The 24691-nt window shown below is 36.3% G+C and overlaps 1 protein-coding gene across 4 annotated transcripts in view; it reads right to left on the bottom strand.

Annotated features, from left to right (window-relative positions):
- The window catches only part of LOC127866719 (calcium uptake protein 1, mitochondrial-like), a 32999-nt gene that overhangs the window by 7391 nt on the left and 917 nt on the right, over nucleotides 1–24691 (bottom strand). Inside the window, exons 1-9 of one of the 4 annotated variants that reach the window (XM_052407474.1) lie at nucleotides 24578–24685; nucleotides 21196–21593; nucleotides 20439–20589; nucleotides 19280–19442; nucleotides 18360–18397; nucleotides 15380–15397; nucleotides 8477–8585; nucleotides 7593–7675; nucleotides 4923–5111 (exon numbers count right to left, since the gene is read on the bottom strand). In XM_052407474.1, coding sequence (XP_052263434.1) covers nucleotides 4923–5111; nucleotides 7593–7675; nucleotides 8477–8585; nucleotides 15380–15397; nucleotides 18360–18397; nucleotides 19280–19442; nucleotides 20439–20589; nucleotides 21196–21545 — 1101 coding nt within the window. In that variant the 5' untranslated portion in view covers nucleotides 21546–21593; nucleotides 24578–24685. Of the gene's footprint in view, nucleotides 1–4922; nucleotides 5112–7592; nucleotides 7676–8476; nucleotides 8586–10986; nucleotides 10999–15379; nucleotides 15398–18359; nucleotides 18398–19279; nucleotides 19443–20438; nucleotides 20590–21195; nucleotides 21594–24577; nucleotides 24686–24691 lie in introns of those variants that run through there. The other 3 variants (XM_052407476.1, XM_052407475.1, XM_052407477.1) reach the window with 3 other exon arrangements.

Genomic DNA, 24691 nt, shown 5'->3' with positions numbered 1-24691 from the left:
CATAGTTATGGCCCGGACAAGATTTTTTATGGCCATTTTTTACCTTTGAACTCAAAGTGTGACCTTAACCTTGGAGATATCGACATATCTTTCGTGTGACACACCGTTCAATGATGGTGAACGAATGATTTAAAAATCTCACAATGAACGACATAGTTATGGCCCGGACAAGCTCATTTATGGCCATTTTTGACCTTTGAACTCAGAGTGACCTTGACCTAGGAGATATCGACGTTATTCTTTCGTGTGACACACCGTCCAATGATGGTGAACAAATGTGCTAAATGATTTTAAAATCTCACGATGAACAACATAGTTATGGCCCGGACAAGCTCATTTATAGCCATTTTTTACCTTTGAACTCAAAGTGTGACCTTGACCTTGGAGATATCGACGTAATTCTTTCGCACGACACACTGTCCAATAATGGTGAACAAATGTGCCAAACGATTTAAAAATATCACAATGAAGGATATAGTTATGACCCGGACAAGCTCATTTATGGCCATTTTTTACCCTTGAATTCATAGTTACCTTGACGTTTGAGATATCGACGTAATTCTTTTGCACGACACACCGTCTAATGATGGTGAACAAAAGTGCCAAATGATTTAAAATCTCACAATGAACAACATAGTTATGGCCCGGACAAGCTAATTTATGGCTATTTTTGACTTTTGAACTCAAAGTGTGACATTGACCTTGGAGATATCAACGTAATTCTTTCGCGCGACAAACCGTCCAATGATGGTGAACAAATGTGCCAAATAATTTTAAAATCTCACAATAAACGACAAAGTTATGGATCAGACAAGCATTTTACCTTTGAACTCAAAGTGTGACCTTGACCTTTGAGATATTGACGTACTTCTTTCATGTGACACACCGTCCCATGATGGTGAACAAATGTACCAAGTCATTTTAAAATCTAACTATAAATGACATAGTTATGGTCTGGAAAAACTTTCAGTTTAAAACGCACTAAATTTTCGGGACAAACAGACCAACAAATTTACTCCTATATAGCCCCCATTACCAGTAATGGAGGTATAAATATAATACTGGTGGTAAACTGTTGTATGGGTTACTGATTTTTATGTTGACTTTTTCATGGTAATACCCCTGAACCTGTGGCTACATACGCATAGTGAACACCAGTTGAACATGTATGGGTTTGTACTTCTAGATGTGTCATTGTTCAAGCTGACTTTAATGCTATTTAATGAAGACTTATTAGGTTGCTAACCTGAGGATTGCTACAGTTGAACTGCATTATTTTGAAGTGTCTGCAATGGATTATTTACGAATAAAACATTTCTACATCATACAAATCATACCATTATAACTGTGTTAGTGACCTTTCAACAAAATGTGATTGGGCAATAAGAATGTCTATAAACAAAATGTTTTTCATTATTATTATTATAATTAATATTATTATCATTATAATTATCATCAGAATTTATTATTATTAGAAGTAGTTGCATCAATATTATTATTATTATATGCATACAATTTCTTAAATTTTTAAAACGATAAAGTTCAACTTGTTTGTATACACCTTAAACAATATTTTGTCAACAATATTTACTAAGCAAGCTATTAAAAGTACTTAAATGTCACGCTTAAATGAATAAACAAACTTAGGGAATCAAGAGTCAACAAAAACTATTGTTAACAACAGGATGATTTAATAATAGCACATCAAATATTCAATTGATAAAAACCTAACAAAACTATACAAAAAAACAAGAGGGCCAAGATGGCCCTAGTTCGTTCACCTGAGAAGAGTCGGTTCATTCAATCTTTACCAAATGTCAAACTTGACCTAGATATTGTCCAGACAAACATCCTGGTCAAGTTTCATCATTATTTCATCTGCTAGTCAAGATCAATTTACCTATGAAGTTTCATGATCCTAGGCGTAAGCATTCTTGAGTTATCACCCGGAAATCATTTTTTGAAGTTAAGTCACCATGACCTTGACAGCCATTGTGTGAATACGTTTTTTGGCACTGTGACATTGACCTTTGACCTAGTGACCTGATAATGAATAGGGGTCATCTGCGAGTCATGATCAATATACCTATGAAGTTTCATGAACCTAGGCATAAGCGTTCTTGAGTTATCATCCAGAAACCATTTTACTATTTCAAGTCACCGTTACCTTGACCTTTGACCTAGTGACCTGAAAATCAAAAGGGCTCATCTGCCAGTCATGATCATTGTACCTATGAAGTTTCATGATCCTAGGCATAAGCGTTCTTGAGTTATCATCCAGAAACCATTTTACTATTTCGGGTCACCGTTACCTTGACCTTTGACCTAGTGACCTAAAAATCAATAGGGGTCACTTACCAGTCATGATCAATGTAACTATGAAGTTTCATGATCCTAGGCCTAAGCGTTCTTGAGTTATCATCCGGAAACCATTTTACCATTTCGGGTCATCGTGACCTTGACCTTTGACCTAGTGACCTGAAAATCAATAGGGTCATCTACGAGTTATGATCAATGTACCTATGAAGTTTCATGATCCTAGGCCTAAGCATTCTTGAGTTATCATCCGGAAACCATTTTACTATTTCGGGTCATCGTGACCTTGACCTTTTACCTAGTGACCTGAAAATCAATAGGGGTTATCTGCGAGTCATGATCAATGTATCTATGAAGTTTCATGATCCTAGGCATAAGCATTCTTGAGTTATCATCCGGAAACCATTTTACTGCTTTGGGTCACCATGACCTTGACCTTTGACCTAGTGACCTGAAAATCAATAGGGGTCATCTGCGAGTCATGATCAATGTATCTATGAAGTTTCATGATCCTAGGCATAAGTGTTCTTGAGTTATCATCCGGAAACCATTTTACTATTTTGGGTCATCGTGACCTTGACCTTTGACCTAGTGACCTGAAAATCAATAGGGGTCATCTGCGAGTCATGATCAATGTACCTATGAATTTTCATGATCCTTGGCATAAGCGTTCTTGAGTTATCATCTGGAAACCATCTGGTGGACGGACGGACCGACATGAGCAAAACAATATACCCCCTCTTCTTCAAAAGGGGGGGGGGGTGGGGGGGGGGGCATAATGAGAAAACTGCCCCCCCTCCCAGCAGCCATGTTATTCAAGTGACCGGAACCATTTTTAACACAACTCTCGTATCAAGGAAACAAATGTTCTGAGCAAATTTCATGAAAATTGGGCCAAAAATATGACTTCTACTGTGTTCACATGTTTTCACTATAAACATATAGAGAAAATGCCCCGCCCACTGGCGGCCATGTTTTTTCACCGATCCCGACCATTTTCAAACTCGTCCGAGATATCAAAATAACCAATGTTTTGACCAGTTTTCATGATGATTGGGCAAAAATTGTGACTTCTAGAGTGTTTACAAGCTTTCTCTATAGCCAAATAGGGAAAACTGCCACTATATACATATAGAGAAAAATGCACCGCACACTGGCGGCCATGTTTTTTCACTGATCTCGACCATTTTCAAACTCGTCCGAGACATCAATTGAACCAATGTTTTGACCAACTTTCATGATGATTGGGCAAAACTTGTGACTTCTAGAGTGTTTACAAGGTTTCACTATAGCCAAATAAGCAAAACTGCCCCGCCCACTGGCAGCCATGTTTTTCAACGGATCGGAACCACTTTTGAACTCAACCAAGATATCATTAAGACAAACATTTTGACAAAGTTACATGAAGATTGGCATGAAATGTGACTTCTACAGTGTTTGCAAGGTTTTTCTTTTTTTTTGACCTAGTGACCTGGTTTTTGACCGGGCACAACCCAGTTTTGAACTTGGCCGAGATTTCATTGGGACAAAGCTTCTGACCAAGTTTCATGAAGATGGGACAAGAAATGTGGCCTCTAGAGTGTTTACGAGCAAATGTTTACGGACGGACAGACGGACGGACATACGACGGACAAAGACCGGTCACAAATGCTCACCTGAGCAATCAGGTGAGCTAAAAACTAAAAAAACACATATACTTTGAAAAAACAAGCAATTTGGTTTATCAATGTTCAAAATAACGGTGTAAACCAATAGTCATGACACACCTTCAGGTGTAAATTTTTGAATGTTCATGCTAGTATAAAACACAAACAGTTCTAAATATATAGACAAGCACATTTTTGAACATGCTATACAAATATATGATGCAGTTTCTATACATGTGTTAGTTTTTTAAATTGAAGTTAACCAATTTTATGAAAATAAGCATGTATCTTTTCTCACATTATATCCAACTATTTTCTTGAAATTCAATTGACAAGAACCTGTTTCCATTATTACATTTTAATGCATTAAAACTTGTATATCCAATCAAATGCACAAAACCAGATCAAATGTTTTTATCTTCAAGCTTTCTTTTTGAGAAGCATACCAAGAGCTGTCCCAAAACTTCTATGTAACATATAATGACCACATGTGTGAAGTTTGACGCGGATACATGAAGTAGAAAAGGCGATATGGAGATATATCACATTTACCTTAACCCATTTATGCCTAGTGGACTCTCCCATCTTTCTAAGTTGGATCAATTTATTTCCAAAATTAGGGATGTCTAGCATATTTATTTCTATATTTAGAACAATTCTTACAAAAATTCCTTTAAGCAAACAGCGTAGACCCAGATGCGACGCCGCATCATGCGGCGTCTCATCTGGGTTTACGCTGTTTGCAATGTCCTTTTTTCAGGACGCTAGGCATGAATGGGTTAAACAATTTTAAAAGTACAAAAAAGGGGCACAAAACTCTGCTATATTTTTGGTGACGGTTATGGAACATTGACAGTGACCTAATAAAACAACCCCGATCATGTGTGAAGTTTCAATTGAATAAAAGTAATAGAAACAGTTATATGTGAATATACGAGGTTATGTACACCTCCACAATACCTCGAGTCTCAACACCTCCCTCTGCAGCTCTTCCTGGAAGGTGATAAACTGCTGCACTGTTAGCTTCTTGGAGTTATCTGCCCTAAAGAAGTATGTGGTCAGTGCTGAGCCAATCTCCTTGACAACATTATTCTTGTGGTCTCTGTGACGCTTTCCCACACTTGTCTGGTTGCGTAGAATGTCGCTGATCTACAAGCAACAGTTGAAATGGAAGGTAGTGATTGGGAATCTCAACAAGGACTAACACTCATGTAAACTTTTCTTGAGCAATAGTAGAAGCATACTCACTACCTGTTTTCTAGACATGCCAATTTAGACAATCCATTACAGAACGTAGACATTTGGAATACAAAAACCGGTAATCCCTTTGTGACTGAACAGACTTCCTTTGTAATTAGCTACAATATTAAAAAAGTTCAGTACTGTTACCTTTCAATTTCAAAATAAGTCAACTTTGTGGCGTCTAATGTGAGTTCTTTATATTAATTCATAATTAATTGTTTAAAACACCTCAATTGTGTAAAGGGGAGGGCATGAGCGACAGGACACACAAGAGGATTTGTGAAAATTGATGTTTAAACTACTGTGTTTATAAATGAATCTTTTTCTGGAATAACAGGGCTTAATGCTTGTGGGTAAAGTGTCGTCCCAGATTACCTTGTGGAATCTGCACAGTCTAAACAGGGACAGTACTTTTCACTAACTCTTTCAGTGTGGGAACCGAATTTTGAAGGCCTGTGCAAACAGTTTGGATCCAGATGAGACGCCACAGAACGTTGGGTCTCATCAGGATCCAAACTGTTTGCTATTCTGATAGTATTCTTTGAAACAAGAGCACCGCCTTGCGGGTGCAGACCGCTCATCTATTTTCTTTTTAAAGGTGAAGGGACTCTCATTTTCAATCACAAAGGAGGGAGGGGTGGAGTGAAGAGGGGGGAGGGGTGCATTGTGTGGGGGTGTGGACATTTATTACATTATCTTCCAAAAATGCGAAAAAAAGGAAAAAAAAAAATGGGGGGTGGGGGTGGGGGATTCTTGGGTGCGATGGTTGGACGGTATTTCAAACATAAAATAATAAAAATAAATATTTGTGTTTTTTAACCGTTTCAAAAAAAAAATGGGGGGGGGGTGAGGTGGGGGGTATAGTGTGAGGGTGTGGTGGTAATTTGTGAGATGATCTTTAAAAAAAAAAAAAAAAATTAGGGGGGTGGGGGGATTCGGGGGGGGGGGGGGGGGGGGGGGGGGGGAAGGGGGGGTGGGGGGGATTCTTGGGTGCGATGGTTGGACGGTATTTCAAACATAAAATAATCAAAATAAATAGTTTTGTTTTTTAACCGTTAAAAAAAAAAAAAAAAAAAATTGGGGAGGGGGTGGGGTGGGGAGAGTCAAGGTCATTCAAAGGTCAAGGTAAAATTCAACTTGCCAGGTACAGTATCCTCATGATAGCATGAAAGTATTTATAGTTTGAAAGCAATAGCCTTGATACTTAAGAAGTAAAGTGGATCGAAACACAAAATTTAACCATTATATTCAAAGTTACTAAGTCAAAAAAGGGCCATAATTCCGTAAAAATGACATCCAGAGTTATGCAACTTGTCCTTTTACTGTACCCTTATGATAGTTTGCGAGTGTTCCAAGTATGAAAGCAATATCTATGATACTTTAGGGGTAAAGTGGACCAAAACACAAAACTTAACCAAACTTTCAATTTTCTAAGTATAAAGGGCCCATAATTCCGTCCAAATGCCAGTCAGAGTTACATAACTTTGCCTGCACAGTCCCCATACGATAGTTAATAAGTGTTGCAAGTATGAAAGCAATAGCTTTGATACTGTAGGAATAAAGTGGACCTAAACACAAAACAACCAAATTTTTAATTTTCTAAGTATAAAAAGGGCACATAATTCTGTCAAAATGCCAGTCAGAGTTACATTACTTTGCCTGCACAGTCCCCTTATGATAGTTAGTAAGTGTTGCAAGTATGAAAGCAATAGCTTTGATACTTAAGGAATAAAATGGACCTAAACACAAAACTTGACCAAAATTTTCAATTTTCTAAGTATAAAAAGGGCACATAATTCTGTCAAAATGCACGCCAGAGTTATCTAACTTTGTCTACTCAGTCCCCTCATGATAGTAAGTAAGTGTACCAAGTTTGAATGCAATAGCATTGATACTTTCTGAAAAAAGTGGACCTAAACGCAAAACTTAACCAAAATTTTCAATTTTCTAAGTATAAAAAGGGCACATAATTCAGTCAAAATGCACGCCAGAGTTATCTAACTTTGCCTGCCCAGTCCCCTCATGATAGTAAGTAAGTGTACCAAGTTTGAATGCAATAGCATTGATACTTTCTGAGAAAAGTGGACCTAAACGCAAAACTTAACCGGACGCGGACGCCTACAGAGACGCCGACGCCAAGGTGATGACAATAGCTCATAATTTTTTTTCAAAAAATAGATGAGCTAAAAAATCGAAGAAAATGCTTATTTAAGAAATTTAGCAGACAACATTTTAGCAGATGACAAATTTCCCAGCATGCAAAGGGTTAATATGGTTTTATTTTATAAGACAGTCTTTTTAGTCAAAATCAAGTTTAGAAGCATTAAATCCCCTTTTATGCAGATCAAGGCTCAGATTCCTTTTTGTTAAAGGTCAAAGGGTCCATACCTTGGCAAACTCCAAATGATCGACATCCCCATCTCCATTGATGTCAAACATGCGAAAAGCGATCTCAAAGTTACGAGGTGGTGCTGTAATAAATATGATAAACTAATGAATAATGAATGATATGGGCCATGCTCTGTGAAAAGGGGGTTTAATGCATGTAAGTAATGTGTCATCACATATTAGCCTGTGCAGTTCACACAGGCTAATTTGGCAGGACACTTTCCGCTTTTATGATATTTTCTGCTTAAAGAAAGTCTCTACTTAGCAAAAATCCAGTTTAGGCGGAAAGTGTCATCCCTGATTAGCTGGGACGATACTTAACGCACATGCATTAAACCCCCTTTTCACAGAGCAAAACCCATATTAAGTTGAATTGCGGCTACAATGTGACAGCCAGTGTCACCAATGCAACATTCTTAAGCATAATACTGAGCCATTAATATAGAGTAGAGCATCATGTGGATATGGGGCTTATTGCATTACTTTATAGGGACAAGGTAGAACCTGATTAGACTGCCCCACATAATGGCATAAAAAACATATTCTTGTGACATGTCTTGTCATCCATACTAAAACAAATAAAACGAAAAACAACAACAAAACAACACTCAAAAGATTTCTTACCTTTTCCACTGAAGTTCAAGTGGGATAACCCTTATTTAACATTATAATTCCCAGTGATTATTACCCCCTTTGTCCCATCTCTCAATCGTGAGTATCATTTAAGACTTTGCATGGCTTACATTTCATATTATGGCATTAATAACAACACTGTAAAATCTTTTTAATGCTAACTACAACAACAAAACATACCAACATATTCAAAACAACAATCACCCTGATTAAGGGTAGAAATAAAAGGCTGATCCATTTAGCATACGTACTTGAGAGAACAGTAAGAAGGAAAACATAGTCGGAGAATCCAATAATTCCGCATTCCCCAAGCTTGTAAAAGATGCTGTCAGGTTCTAGATCCAGCTCTATTTTATCCTTCTGTAAAACAAACGTGATTATCGATTGCTGTACTTATCAGGACACCAGATGTTAATTTGTTTTAGAATATGCAATATCTTTGATCTAAAAATGAAGAAATTCTTGTGCAGTTGAAATGCTACTTTAAATCCATATTTTTCTCTGCAAATAATAAGTTAATAAAAATACCAGCAACTTATATTGTTCAACAATGTAAAACTAATAAAAAATACATGTACAATAAATTTGTTTGTATTTACAAAAAATTGAATTGATTTTCAATATTTGATAAGTAAAATACAAGATTCATATTTAACTGTAAACATGCCATAAAAAGAATTGTTTCAGTGCCAAAGTAAAATGTAGACAAAAAGAAATACAACAACAAACTGTTCTATGTTGCATGAAGAATTATAAACTCAGAAAAGCATATTATATAAGTGTTAAAAAGGATTTTGGAATATTTTAGTACTATGCCAGTTCTTTCAGATGCCTAGAACAACAGACATAAAAACATGGAGAGAGTGCTTAAGGTTTTCAAGCCATGCAAAGAACAGGGTCTGTGAAACCCGTAAGTGCTGGAGCCAATAGCCTAATATTCCCCTCTCACTCTTGCGCACACCCATCCCTTTCAAATGAGCCGAGTTCTGCAAAAACTGAGTGTAAATTGTCTCCACAGACTTCTCTGGGTTGACTTTTTCAACTCGACTGGATTTTCATTTAGAATAAACTTGGAAGAGAACATTTTTAAGTTTTCCCTTTATTCATATGAGAAGAAAGAGACAATCCCAGGGTGGGCCAATATGGAGCTCAGGACCATTACTTATTTGAACAAACTTTGTACAGGACCACTAAACAATGGTGCCAAATATATAACCTCTTAGCTTTGCGGTTTCAGATACAATAATATAATTTTCCGCTTTAAAATGCAGAGGACATGAAAGATTTGAATGACTTTTAAAGAGGTAGACCCAAGGATCATCCCTAATATGTTTTGTTAAAATTGGCCCAGTGGTTCAAGAAAAAATGTTGTAAGAAGAAAAACACAATTTAGGCATGAACGGGATGGTCAGGGGACATCAGGGTATCCTAGAATCTCTCAGTGAATACTGTGTGCCCAGGTGAGTTAACCCTTTGCATGCTGGGAAACTTGTCGTCTGCTAAAATGTCGTCTGCAGAATTTCTAAAACTAGCATTTTCTTCTATTTTTTTCAAAGAATACTATCAGAATACCAAACAGTTTGGATCCTGATGAGACGCCACGTTTTGTGGCGTCTCATCTGGATCCAAACTGTTTGCAAAGGCCTTTAAAATTCGGTTCCAGCACTGAAAGGGTTAATATTTTGTTTCAGCATGTTAATGCTTTTCCTTTAAATGCTTCCTTTTTTATTATGTACTCTTTATTTTAAGAGACATTTATTAAAAGTAGAACATGATGCAGCTTTTGAACCAGGCACCTTGGCTATTATTTACAGACTATTCAGCAAACAACCAACTCTGGCCTAATATGTCTTACAAGATGCAAACACTGAGGCCTCCTGCCAGTCTCGTAAGCACATGGATTGGTAAAAGCGTTTCGTACCTATGCCACCAATGTTCAATCCCCTGTCACTGCACATGAGGTTTGTGGTCACCATACCAGACAGGTGGGGTTTCCTAAAGGTACTCTGTGGTCACCATACCAGACAGGTGGGGTTTCCTACAGGTACTCTGTGGTCACCATACCAGACAGGTGGGGTTTCCTACAGGTACTCTGTGGTCACCATACCAGACAGGTAGGGTTTCCTCAGGTACTCCTGCTTTCCCCACAGCAATGTGTGTTAAATAAATAAGCAACTGCTATCGAGTGCAATAAACTGTCACTTTCCAATATTTCCATAGCGACCGACGAGTCCGCTGGTAAAATGTGTTTCACCTGACTACACAGCGTCATGGCGGCCATTTTTTTTTTAAAGTTGCAAAATCGTTGATTTTTATGATTGCAGTGGTCGTTGCAAGCTATCTAAATGGACTTTTGGGAATGTAAAAGGGCAGTCTTTGGTCTTTGTTCGCAGGTGGGCTTTATTCGCAGGTTCAATATATAGCGAAATCATTCGGGAGGAAATTGGTGTGGTCTTATTGACTGTTGGTCGCTATTAACAGGCGGTCGCTCGGGCAGGTTGGACTGTACACACAAACACACACTTACACACTTTGTGGTCTTGGTTATTATATTTTAACATTTTTTAATTTTTTTGTTTATTGATTTTTTTAAATAATAATTGTCAGTTTTTCTACTCTTTATATTTATCAATACCAAGCAGGGATAAAAGGTAAACAATTGCAGGGAGATAACAAAAGCCTGCAGGTGAAATTTCCTGCTTGGGTGAACAAAATAACAAACCAAGCTCAACAGTGAACATGTTGTCAACAAAACACCTACCCTCGCTTTCTTCTGTGAAAATAATGTTAACAAATCAAATGTATTGAAACTAATAAATACATTTTGATATATGTATTTATACTGGCATTGACATATACAACAAATGAAATACAGTATTTTTAGGCGATTCTGCCAAAATATCTTTGCTTAAGACTCTGTGATTGAATGCTAGCATATTTTTTTAACATAATTTGTTATTAAAAACCAAAACAAGAGCTGTCAGAGGACAGGGCGCTCGACTATTCGAGTGCTTGACAGTATAACGTAAGCCATCATGGAGAGGGGGGGTATAATGTGGATGTGTGATCATTTAATAGATGATCTTTCCAAAATAAGAAAAAATTAATAATATTTTTTTGGGGGGGTGGGGGGGGGGGGGCGTGGCGGATGGTTTGGGTGGAGTGCATTGTGGTATGTAAGGAAAGTGTTGTTTGTCAAACTTTAACATAGATTTATCAATAATATGCATATTCTAAGTATTAAAGGGGCCATAATTCAGTAAAAATGCTTGATACAGTTGTCTGCTCTTGTTTATAGGTTGGGGTCATGTTGGTAAACAAGTATGCAAAATATAAAAGCACTATGTCAAGGGACACAGGAAATATTTGGGGTAGAACGCAAACTTTAACATAGATTTATCAATAATATGCATATTCTAAGTATAAAAGGGGCAATAATTCTGTCAAAATGCTTGATACAGTTGTCTGCTCTTGTTTATAGGTTGTGGTCATGATGGTAAACAAGTATGCTAAATATGAAAGCAATATGTCAAGGGACACAGGAATTATTTGGGGTAGTACGCAAACTTTAACATAGATTTATCAATAATATGCATATTCTAAGTATAAAAGGGGCCATAATTCTATCAAAATGCTTGATACAGTTGTCTGCTCTTGTTTATAGGTTGGGGTCATGATGGCAAACAAGTATGCAAAATATGAAAGCAATATGTCAAAGGACATTGAAAATATTTGAGGTAGTTCGCAAACTTTAACATTTGCCAGCCAACGGACACGGGAACAGCAACGCCGGGGTGAGAAGGATAGCTCCACTATATATATTTCATATATAATAGTCCAGCTAAAAAAAATAAAAACCTGTCAAAGATTTAAATAAGAGGGCTATAGACCCACGGTTGCTCACCTGAAACTTCAGGGTACAGAACTGCTCTAAGCAACTTTTGAGCTGTTTATGAAACCATGTTCAAACTTGGCCAAAATTCATCTAGAGAGTGAACAAGGTATAACTATGGCCATATAAGATAGAATGCCCTGCCCCCTGGCAGCCATGTTTTTCAACAGACGGGAACAATTTTTGAACTAAGCCCAGATATCATTTGAACAAATGTTCTGATCAAGTTTCATGAAGATTGGACTATAAAAGAGACTACTAGAGTGTTAACAAGGTTTATGTTAGCAAAATAAGGAAAAATGCCCCACCCCCTGGCGGCTATATTTTTTTAAAGAACCATAACCATTTTTGAACTTAGCCGAGCTATCATTTGAACAAATGTTCTGACTAAGTTTCATGAAGATTGGACAATAAATGCGACTTCTAGACTAGAGTGTTAATGATGTTTTACAACAGCCATATAAGAAAAAAATGCCCTGCCCCATGGCGGCCATGTTTTTAAACAAAAGGGAACCATTTTCGAACTCATCCAGGATATCATTAGAACAAATATTATGACTAAGTTTCATAAAGATTGGACAATAAATGTGACTTCAAGAGTGTTAACAAGGTTTTACAACAACCATATAAGTAAAAATGCCCTGCTCCTTGGTGGCCATGTTGTTTTTTTAGTAGACCGCAACCATTTTCAAACTCCTCCAAGATATCATTAGACCAAATGTTCTAACCAAGTTTCCTGATGATCGGACAATAAATGAGGCCTCTATAGTGTTAACAATGTTTTACTATAGCCATAGAAGGAAAAATGCCCGCCCCCTGGTGGCCATGTTTATCAACCAACTGGAACCATTTTCTAATTGGTCCAAGATATGATTGGCACAAATATTGACCAAATTTCATGAAGATCAGACAATAAATGTTGCCTCTATAGTGTTAACTAAGCAAATGTTGACACCAAATGATGCACCATGGAAAAAAGGCGTTCACTAAAGCTAACAAGAAACCGTCGGAGACGGGTGATGCTCCCCAAAGTTTTTTTTGTCACAATATTGCACTATATATTCAGATAAAAGGAAACGTCTAGTAGTTGGGGGGACAAGAATTGCACTATATGTACAGTTAATGGAAAATTTCAAAGGGCCATTACTCTGTGAAAAATCATCCGACAAGAACTGCTGATAATATGCACATCTCCTCTTGGTAGTGAAGCTTCCCATAGTTTCATTGAATTCTGGTCATTAGTTGCTGAGAAATAGCCTGGACTAAAATTGTGCATGGCCGGACACACACACGGACAGACAAAGCGGCGACTATATGCTCCACCCATTTTTTTTTTGGGGGGGGGGGGGGGAGCATAAAAATGAACAGGATTAAACCATATGTGAATCTATTCATGCTTTAATCAAATAATTTATTTGATTGCATGTGATAATATTAGAGATAAAAGTTAACAAGAGGGCAATGATGGCCCTGTATCGCTCCACTGTTTTTTTATGCAAAAAAAGCGTGCAATGCGCATGGGTTGAAATGTACTCAAGCATGGGACTCTCTCTTTCTATCCCTCTTCCCACTGGACGCTTAAAGTTGGAAGGGTGAGCATTTTTATTTATGGAAAACGTTACTACAGTGTTAACTAAACAGACTAAAAAGCCCAGGAATTGTTGCACAGGTCCTTTGCTTATAACCTAGGTACATGTATCTCTCCAAAATATATTGTTGTTCTTTCTATTTCATATATTTTGAGATGCTGATGATCAATAAGCATAAGCATAAGTTCATTTTTGTTAACCCCGGGGCAGGGTCAAATTTGACCCCAGGGGCATAATTTGAAAAAAAACTTGGTAGAGAACTTTAAGATTTTAATACATACCAAATTTGGTAGAAATAGGCCAAACGGTTATGGACAAGAAGATTTTTAAAGTTTGCACAAAATAGGTCCAATATAAGCATATGTTCAATTTTGTGACCCCTGGGGAACGGTCAAATTTGATCCCAGGGGCTTAATTTGAACAAACTGGATAGAGGACTATTAGATGTCACTACATACCAAATTTGGTAGCCCTATGCCATACGGTAATGGACAAGATAATTTTTTTTTATTTGAACAAAATAGGCCTTTTTTAAGCGTATGTTAATTTTTGTGATCCCTGGGGAAGGGTCAAATTTGATCCCAGGGGCATAATTTGAACAAACTTGGTAGAGGACTATAAGATGTCACTACATACCGAATTAAGTAGTCCTAAGCCCTACGGTTATGGACAAAAAGATTTTTAAAGTTTGCACAAAATAGGCTTTATATAATCATTTGTTCATTTTTGTGACCCCCGGGGCAGGGTCAAATTTAACCCCAGGGGCATAATTTGAACAAACAAAGTAGAGATCTATTAAATGTCACTGCATATTAAATGTGGTAGAAATAGGCCCAATGGTTATGGACAATAAGATTTTTAAAGTTTGCACAAAATAGGCTTTATATAAGCATACATTCAATTTATTGACCCCTGGGGGGATCAAATTTGACCCCAGGGGCATAATTTGAACAATTTGAAAGAGGTTCACCCCAGGAACATTTGTGAGAAGTTTTATCAGAATTGGACTTGTAGTTTAGGAGAAGAAGATATTTAAAGAAAAAGTTAACGCACGGACGGACGCACGCACGACAGACACAGCACCATGACATAAGACCTGCTGGCCTCTGGCCAGTGGAGCTTAAAAAATAGTTTCAATACAGCTTAGTATTTCAGTTCCCATAATAACTAGTTTTAATGGCTTAACAAGAATTGTAAAATCTGGCACGTTTTCAACCAGCAAAACTATATAATTTTATTCATTAAAATTATTTTTAGAAATTATTATAAATATTTCATTGTGTAAGTGTTAGATAATTTAAAATAATTATTTATTTAAATATTAAAATATTCATTTAAAATAACGCATACAATATGCAGAAAATTGTCTAAATAAAAAGAATTGAGAACATTCTAAGAAAGTTTGATCAAGATTTAAAGAAACATGCAAAAAATTAGATAGGGATAAACATTATTATTAATCTGCCAAAATGCAAAACTGTGTGATTCAGGTTTCGGATGCCATGTAGGGAACACCATTAAAAGTGCACCTTTATTCAATGGCTAAGTTGTTGTTGTTTTTACATGACATAAAGGAAATAAAGGAAAACACTTTCAATAAATTGGACATGGGCATCAGAAGAATGCGCCAAAACAACTCTAAATTGAGGTTTATTAAGCAAGCTCTGACTTACCAGATCATTGAGATTATCCTTTTCAAGTAGTGCAAAATTGAATTTAATAAATAACTTTTAAACACAAGTGTGATATTTTATTTATTAATGACAATAAAATCTCAGCAAAAAGTTAAATGTCCCCTTTCCAATAAACGACCACAATATAATGCAACAATAAACAAGGGACAAAATTGTCACAAAAGCAGGTTTTCATTGTGAAAAAAAAATCTGATAAAGGGAGAAAACTCAAACTGAACTTTTGAAATGAACAAACAAAATTAACCCCCTTTGTATTTTATTTTTTTTTTTAAATCTATTTTTAGTCTTGGCGACCTTGACATTGGAGATATTGACGTGATTCTTTCGTGCGACACACCGTCCCATGATGGTGAACAAATGTGCCAAATGATTTTAAAATCTCACAATGAATGACATAGTTATGGCCAGGACAAGCTAATTTATGGCCATTTTTGACCTTTGAACTCAAAGTGTGACCTTGACCTTGGAGATATCGACGTAATTATTTCGCGCGACACACCGTCCAATGATGGTGAACAAATGTGCCAAATGATTTTAAAATCTGACAATGAACGACATAGTTATGGGCCGGACAAGCTTGTTTCGCCCGCCCGCCAGCCCGCCCGCATTCGCCAATCTAATAACCAGTTTTTTCCTTCGGAAAACCTGGTTAAATATATAAAATGAACACAATAAAATTAGGTAAATATAGTTTTGTTAAACAACAAGCAGTTTTTGACATTATGCGGTTGGCAGTGGACAAAATCCACCTGTTTTCATTTTTCATTGGTCGAGAAAAATTTGTAATTTAACTGGATAAGCAGTCCACCAATTTTTTAAGGCAATACATGTATAATGATCAAAAGTACAAGCTCAGTCGTTTCACAGTTTATATTCCCTATAATCCATCCACAAAGACTACAGCAAGCACGAGAAAATAAGTTAAAGCGGTTCAGTTAACTTTAAAATTTTGCTGGACCAAGCCAGAATTTGTTGGACTTGATCCACATTCAATGTTAAAGATTGGTCTAATAAAATGCACAGGCACAAATTACACAACTGTACAAGTTTTATGTGAAAACTAAAGTCCTTTAGTAAACATGGGATCTGGACTTCAGGCAGTATGTCTCACACAATCCCTATGACTTAGAACATTCTCAACTGACAATCTCAAACTAAGACTTAATTTAAAATATTGACCAATAAGATTGCTTGTACAGCTCACATTATCTAATCAAAATAATTGTAACAGCTGAGCTTTGATTTCCATTGGTTAAAAGTGTTATAAATTGAGCTAAACAATGTTCATGTGATCTGTTTCTAATGAGACTCATGTTTGACCCACTGATGCTTATAAGCCAATCAACTTGAAAGCAGTAAGAATCAGATTAACGTTATTTAGACTCATATCCAATATATTGTTTACATGGTTCATGATCTTCTACAACTTGGTGTGATTTTTTTTTAGAGGTCACAGTGACCTTGACCTTCGACCTAGTGACCCAAAATGGGTGTGGCGTGTAGAACTCATCAAGGTGCATCTACATATGAAATTTCAAAGTTTTAGGTAGAAGCACTTTGATTTTAGAGGCAATGTTAAGGTTTTTGTTAAAGTTTTATATTAGAGGTCACAGTGACCTTGACCTAGTGACCCAAAAATGGGTGTGGCATGTAGAACTCATCAAGGTGCAACTACATATGAAGTTTCAAAGTTGTAGGTGGAAGCACTTTGATTTTACAGCCTATGTTAAAGTTTGATATTAGAGGTCACAGTGATCTTGACCTTTGACCTAGTGACCCAAAAATGGGTGTGACGTGAAGAACTCATCAAGGTGCATCTACATATGAAGTTTCAAAGTTGTGGTGGAAGTACTTTGATTTAAGAGCCAATGTTAAGGTTTTATCACGACGCCTACGGTGGACTTCGCACGTTGGACGAGCTGGCTATGACAATAGCTCGGGTTTTCTTTGAAAATAGCCTCGCTAATAAAATGAAATAAAAACAGTAAATAAAGTCTGCCTTATCCAACACAAATAAATGACATGGAAATCTTAAGAATGAATGAACATTAAGGCCCTTATTTTGCAACATTCAAAGTACTTGCAATAATTGCATGCACATAATAAATGATTGGCATAAATATACCAGTATACGCAAATGTTCCACAATGAATTGCAAATCAGTTAAAACCTATTGATTTGAGATTGATGGCATAGAAAGCATAAGGCTTATTTGAAACCCTCTTGGGTCTGTTTCTTGGGACTAGAGCCAGTACTTGGTGTCTATGGGGGAGCTCAAAAGAGAGCTCCACTGTGGGGATCCACCCGCAACCTCCCATTCAATAGGTGGACACCATATTCACTACGCCACCGCAACCTTATTGCAAATTAATACATACCTTTTACAAAGAAAACAATCAACAGAACAATTTTAAATCTTAAATGATCCAATTTATAAGGTAACAAAATACTGCCTGGAACACTCTTGAGGAATTTACTGTCTGGCATACACATGAGCAATAGCAACAAAAACGGTGAAAATTACTTTAATCAGATTACATGATTTGGATGTCCACTGGCTAAACAAGAATGCAATTTATTTCCTTCTTTATAAAGTATGTGTACAAGCCCAATTGAGAAAAAAACTACAAAATTGCCATTTGCAGTCTGCAAAATTCCAAAAAAGAAGGTCCATTTTTTCAATATCGTTCTTCACATGCATTATCTGCAAGTGAACAATTTAAATGTGCACTGAACCTGAACATTTCAAGCCAAAATGCATATTCAAGAATATTTTAATTGATTTGTGCAATTAATACCAAGCAATTAAAAAGACCCATAATCCCAATCTGAAGATTTTAAAGCAGAAATTTTCTCGTTTTCGTGTTTTTTCCGGCTAATTTTTCCCAATTGGTTCGGTACCAGTCCTTTACCCAGTTGGGAAAAAAAATCGCTGCAGGAGCATGCACACTTGGCTTACCTGAGGATCAAACTTCTTAAACTTGTCCAAACCAAGGCCTGAAAAGGAAACCAAGAAATTTATTAACTTTTGACACTGTATTTATTTACAGACACTCTTATTCTTTGTATCAAATCTAAATATTGTGATGTGAACAATTGAACCAACCCTCATTTTTTTACTTTATGTGAACACATATTGAAATTGTGTATTTACATTTTAAGAATGAGTATTTCTTATAAATTATTCTTTTCTTCTCAACTGATTAGTTCACTTTATTACCATTGCTGTATTGAAAGTTATTATATGTTAACAACAGTATAAAATTCTTACTGACATAAACTGAACGCATATCAAGTTATTTAACTTCATGAAACAAACAAATATGATTTATATCAGCCTCATTCTGTGAAACTGGGTATAATGCATGTGCACGGAATGTCATCTCAGATTAGCCTGTGCAGTAGACACCGGCTTATCAGTGACAACATCAACTGGAACTTTGTTCAGAATATACTTCCTTTTAACAAAAGAATTCCATGAAAGCTGAAAGTGTCTTCTCTGATTAGCCTGTGTGAGTGCACAGTGTATTCTGAGACAACACTTTACGTGCATGTATTAACCCTTAAAGCGCTGGAACGGAATTTCGAAGGCCTTTGCAAACAGTTTGGATCCAGATGAGACGCCACAGAACGTGGCGTCTCATCAGGATCCAAACTGTTTGCTATTCTGATAGTATTTTTTGAAAAAATATCGAAGAAAATGCTAATTTTAGAAATTTAGCAGACAACATTTTAGCAGACGACAAATTACCCAGCATGCAACGGGTTAAGCGCTATTTTCCCAGAACAAGGCCATAAGTTCTATTTTGAAACCCAGAACAAGGCCATAAGTTCTATTTTGAAAATCAGTCGAAAAAATAAATAATGCACAAGTCAAACCTTCTGGTTGCAGCATTCCTGGTGTAATGGAGCGAACAAAATCTTCTGGGGTCATAAAGACCTCCCATTCACCACTCTCATTCTGTACTTTCAATGTGGCAAAGTATCTGAATATCTTGTCTGGAGTGGAGTAGGCACGGATACGGTTCTCATACTCTATCATCTGAATACAAATACAATTTTCAACATTAATACAGACAATCTATATAAGTAAGGGAAATTCATGGCAAGGTGAATAATTAAAATCAGACTTTCTGGTCAATGACGACAAGATAAATTAACAATAATATCACAAACATAATTTCAAAGCATGCACAATAAATTAAGTATATCAAAATGTATTGCTTGAATAGCTTAGATATTAACACATCTGTATAAAGGTTACCCTACCGGAGGCATAACAAAATAAAATATACAACTCTTTTAAGGCAAGTGTGCATAAAAGTGCTTCATATATTTACATACACACCCAACTTATATACATTTACTTTTTTGTAAACAAAACATCATTACCCTTCAATGATATTTCCATTTGAAACAACAATAAAACCAGTTAAATACAAAAGTCTTTGACAATCACAACAGTGTTACCAGATGACATCAATTAAACCAATGCCTGAGAAATACTGAAAGTTGTGAATGGTGTTGGCAGACATCAAAGGTTTTTGAGGGGCAAGTTTCTAGGAAGTTAAAATTGTACATTTGTAACACATCAGCAAGTGGCCATTACAAACAGCATTAATGAATACAGTTATACTACATTACTAGAAGCATACTCATATTGTCAGATAAAGCATCAGGGCTTAGCTACCTAGAGGATGGGATGTGTGAAAACTATGGAATAATTTAGAAACATTACTGCACTTGATTTATTCGATTTTAAACAGGTTTGAGGAAATAAATTGTGTTGGCTTGAGTTTAAATAGGAGGTTGCCCTACAGGTTTTGTTTGTTAATGGATTGACTTGAAGATCCCAGTTATTCAAAAAGGTGTGTCCTGGGGACTCTCAATTGGTTTCAAATAGGCGTCTTTTTTCAAATTTATGCGTACAAATACGCTTGATTAAGCGTTTCCGAGAGCCCTGCCAAAGGCCTTCAATCATCAAGTTACAAGTTGTATATAAAATGAGCATTCAACACTAAAGCCTGCCGCGGCCTACTCTTTTGTCATGGAAGCCGATGCGTTTCTTCTTTTTTTTCTCTTTATTCTCCTCCTCATCAGCAGTGGCTACCATGTCCTTCTTCTCTTCATCGACCCTTGCCAAAGAGGACTGTTCTTTGTCAGCCTCCACTCCCTCAGAAGTGGCGTCACTGGTGATATAATTTGAGAAGAGTTCTGGGAAAACTGGGCCTAATGCATTAGCTTAGTGTTGTCCCAGATTATCCTGTGCAGTCTGCACAGGCTTATCTGAAATGACACTTTCAGTCTATATTGGAATTTTTGTTTACATGATACTTTTTTTATTGAAAAATTCCATAAAAGAAGCCCGCATAGTTGAAAGTGTTGTTCCTGATTTAGCTTGTGTGGACTGCACATGCTTATCTGGGATGACACACATGTACATGTTTTAAGTCTGGTTTCCCCAGAAAGCGGCTCAATTCAGAATCCGATGATGCTAATGGATACTGATGGCCTTTTTCCGAGTACATGATGAACATGACTAGTGGTATTACAGCTCTGTTAATAAACTACACTTTTTACTCAATGCTTCTTTTCCAATTCAGGAAAATTAATAAGAACATCCCACATGTAATGTTTTACTTAAAATACCTGAACTTGTAAAACAAAAATATGAATCTCAGTACTAATGTTAATTCAAAGGTTAATTGCTTTGTAATACAAATACAATATATATTTTTCCAAATATGAGGAATATAATTTACATAGCACTTATATTATTGTGAAGCTCAACTTACACTTCCGTAAAAGCCCAACTAAACCCTATAGAAAACACTACCCAGAAGAACATCAAAAACACCATAAATTTCATTTGGTTGTCCAGTGGGCGATACTTGTGACCAAAGTTACTATATCCATGTCCACGACTGACAGATCTTTGGGACGCTTGCAAACAATCCACGGAAAAGGGTGTCCTTAGCAGAATGTGTCTGTACTTGCCACCTTCTCTATAGTTAAATCGCCAAACATTATCTCTAACAGAGACTGATGTGCACACGATGGACACATTTCGGCTTCCAAATAGTGGAACAGTCCAAAGTTTGCCACAAAGAACAGCCCGTGATGGACAACATCTTTGAAACAGCATTTTCGTAGGACTTTGAATTATTTTCAATCAGTTATCACTTTCTAAAACCTGAAAATATAAATGAAAGAGAAGCTTTTGAATTGGTTATTAGAAAATACTTCCATTATGAGGAATTGTATTAGCATTCTATTACATTTTACAAGTTCAGCTGCAAGGCTTCACCATTCTTCTAATAAATAAAAAACAAACTGTCTTTTACTTTTTTATAACTAAGCTAAATTCACTGTAAAATCAAATTCACAATTAAAATTCTCTATATAAACCTAACCATTTCCCACTTAGAAGAAAAGTGAAAATGGCTATTTGCAAACAGCATAAAACCAGAAAAGCCTGCGAAAAACTCATATTCTGTTCAGTTTTTACGCTGTTTGCTGCTCATCAGTACATATGTATCAAAGGGTTGGAAATAAAGCCTTTAAAACTTGAGTTTAGTAATATTAAAAGTTTTTAATTAAATTTAAATTTCTATGGGACGACAAATGCGCAAAAAACTATCTTAAGTGGTAAACTTTACCCTTTACCGTAAAGGGTTCATACTGTTTTCAGTGTAATAGGGCATTTAAACATGAGCTGGCTGCACTGCAAGACTTTGGGATTCATAATATGCTTCTTAAGCTCACTCAGGACTGCCGCTGACTCAAACATTTGCTATAGTCAACATTTTAGCCAAGCTACTGACACTACGTGTGGGAATGTTAGGACAATAGTATTCCTGGACAGACTCCCAATAAATATGTGTTCAAATTTTGGTTAAACTGAAAACACATGTATGCGATAAAATTAACCCTTTACCACTTATATACTTATTTTCATGCATTTGTAGTCCCATAAAAAAGAAAGTTCAACTTAATTAAAGACCTTTCTTACTAGATTCAAGTTTTAAATGAATTATTGAAAGAGATTACATTATAACTAATGCACCCCTTTCTATCTGCGTTGTATGAATCTTAGAAGGTTCTTATATGAGGCTGATTTTGCAGCTAATTGCAGTTAACATGTGCTTATCAGATCTCAAGTGCATGAAATAATTAATGTACCTCATGTCAATCTTCATTGTATTGACACATAGAGGTTGCTTATCCAATCTGTATTTAATTAATACATAGTGAAGCCTAACCATCTGCGTCCAAAAAGTTTTAGCAGGTTCTGTAATTGGTTTCATGCGACGGATAACTACTGAAGCCCTATCTACCTGCATGGGTGAGATAACCTTCACATGGCATTTCTTAGGTTTTATATTGGTTTAAATGATTGCGACGAACAACCAATGTAGCCCTATAAATCTAGATGCCTTATCTCATCAGATTCTTAAATGGGTTTATTCTAATTTAAACGGGGAAATTATGGTTTTAAAATGCGACTGAAAACTAATAAGCTCTATTAATCTGCATGCGTTGACAGCCTTCACAGGGCACTTATACGGTTAAAATCAGGATTTCTACTGTTCTGCAGGACATGCAAGAGTGAGTTTGACATCAAGGCTGAAAAAAGAAAAGCTGGATGGAAAAAGTAAAAGAGTGGACATCCCTTCCCATTGATGAATTTCTCTCAGCAGCACAAAACAGACCTAACTTTAGTAGGCTTTCTGCATTCTCATCCCTCATATCCCCCAACTGCCAAAGCGGTCAAAGGGGGAAAAATGCTGATGATGTTTGGGATTTTTCCATATATATAATTTTTTAACCCGAATATAACCATATTACCATAACGCACGATGTAAAAAACATTTTCTGGACACAGATAATTATTAAATTGGGGCTTATTAGTTCCCAACGATATACTACCCATGTAAGAACAAGCGAATATTGCAGATAAATAAAAGTCCATCAGTTATTTGATGCAGTAAATAGGTAAGAAGCTCACTACATGTGTTGAAGCAGATTGATTGGTTTCAATGAGCACTATAATGCAATTACGACAGTTTAAAAGCATGTCAATGTAACTAAACTGAGCACAGATCAATAGGGTCCAATAACTTATAAACCCGTGTTTAACTTTATAAGCATGATGTGAATATTATCTGGATGCAGATTTATAGATGCTCATTAGTTCCCCAATGCTATAACAGCTATATAAAACAAGAGCTGTGTTTGTGAAACACAATGCCCCCTACTGCACCGCTTTGAATCCATATTTTTGACGTTTGACCTTGAAGGATGACCTTGACCTTTCACCACTCAAAATGTGCAGCTCTAGGAGGTACACATGCATGCCAAATATCAAGTTGCTTGCTATCTTCAATATTGAAAAAGTTATGACCAAGGTTAAAGTTTTGGGACAGAATGACAGACAGACAGAAAGAATGACAGGCAGTCAAGCCAAAAACAATATACCCCCGATCATTCAATCCGGGGGAATACAAACTTTATAGACGCATGTAAATAGAAGTTACACAATCTGCACTATTGACAATTGTATCCCAGTGTGACCCAAATTCGACGATGTAACTGTTACATGAAGCAATATTTAGCAAATAATGAAAGAAAAAATGAAATGTTTAATAGTACAAAATAATAATTTCAAACTCGGCTGTATTTCTTTGAAATGATCATCCATTTAATCAATACAAATAGAACATCATCGAATTTAGGTGTCGTCGAATTTGGGTTGCGGTAGGATATTAGTGTGTATTCAATCTGTTGTGCACGTTTGCATCAAATTCTTGACTCAGACGAATAGGGCTATAAAACTTCCATATTCCAAAATAGTCGAGCAGCAAAATAAACACATCGCACTGTTCATGACGTAGTGGCATTCTGCACTATAAATATGTATTCCAAATTAAATCTGTTGTGCACGTCTGCATACAACACTAAACGTTTAAACAGGGCTTCATTAACTGGTCCGAAAATATACTATCCGAAATTATTATTAAATTTATAAGTTCTGATATATGTCCGTGGCTAGTTTATTAAATGAACACGTGCAGTTATCAAATGAATACATGTTATTAAATAACTTTGCCGACCAAACTTGGTATAAATTTGACGAAACTTCCTAAATTGAGCAACAACTAATTTCATTATGTTTACCTTTCAAAGAACAATGTAGAAACCCGAAATTATCCGAATGTACACTCGTCAAATATCGCGAGAACAAGTGCTTGTTGTTTTATCCAATCAAATAATGATATTGATTGTTGGCGC

Source organism: Dreissena polymorpha, chromosome 2, assembly GCF_020536995.1.
Source record: "Dreissena polymorpha isolate Duluth1 chromosome 2, UMN_Dpol_1.0, whole genome shotgun sequence".
Classification (NCBI taxonomy): domain Eukaryota; kingdom Metazoa; phylum Mollusca; class Bivalvia; order Myida; family Dreissenidae; genus Dreissena; species Dreissena polymorpha.
Note: the sequence above shows the minus strand (reverse complement) of the source record. Positions and strands in the feature narration are given on the sequence as shown.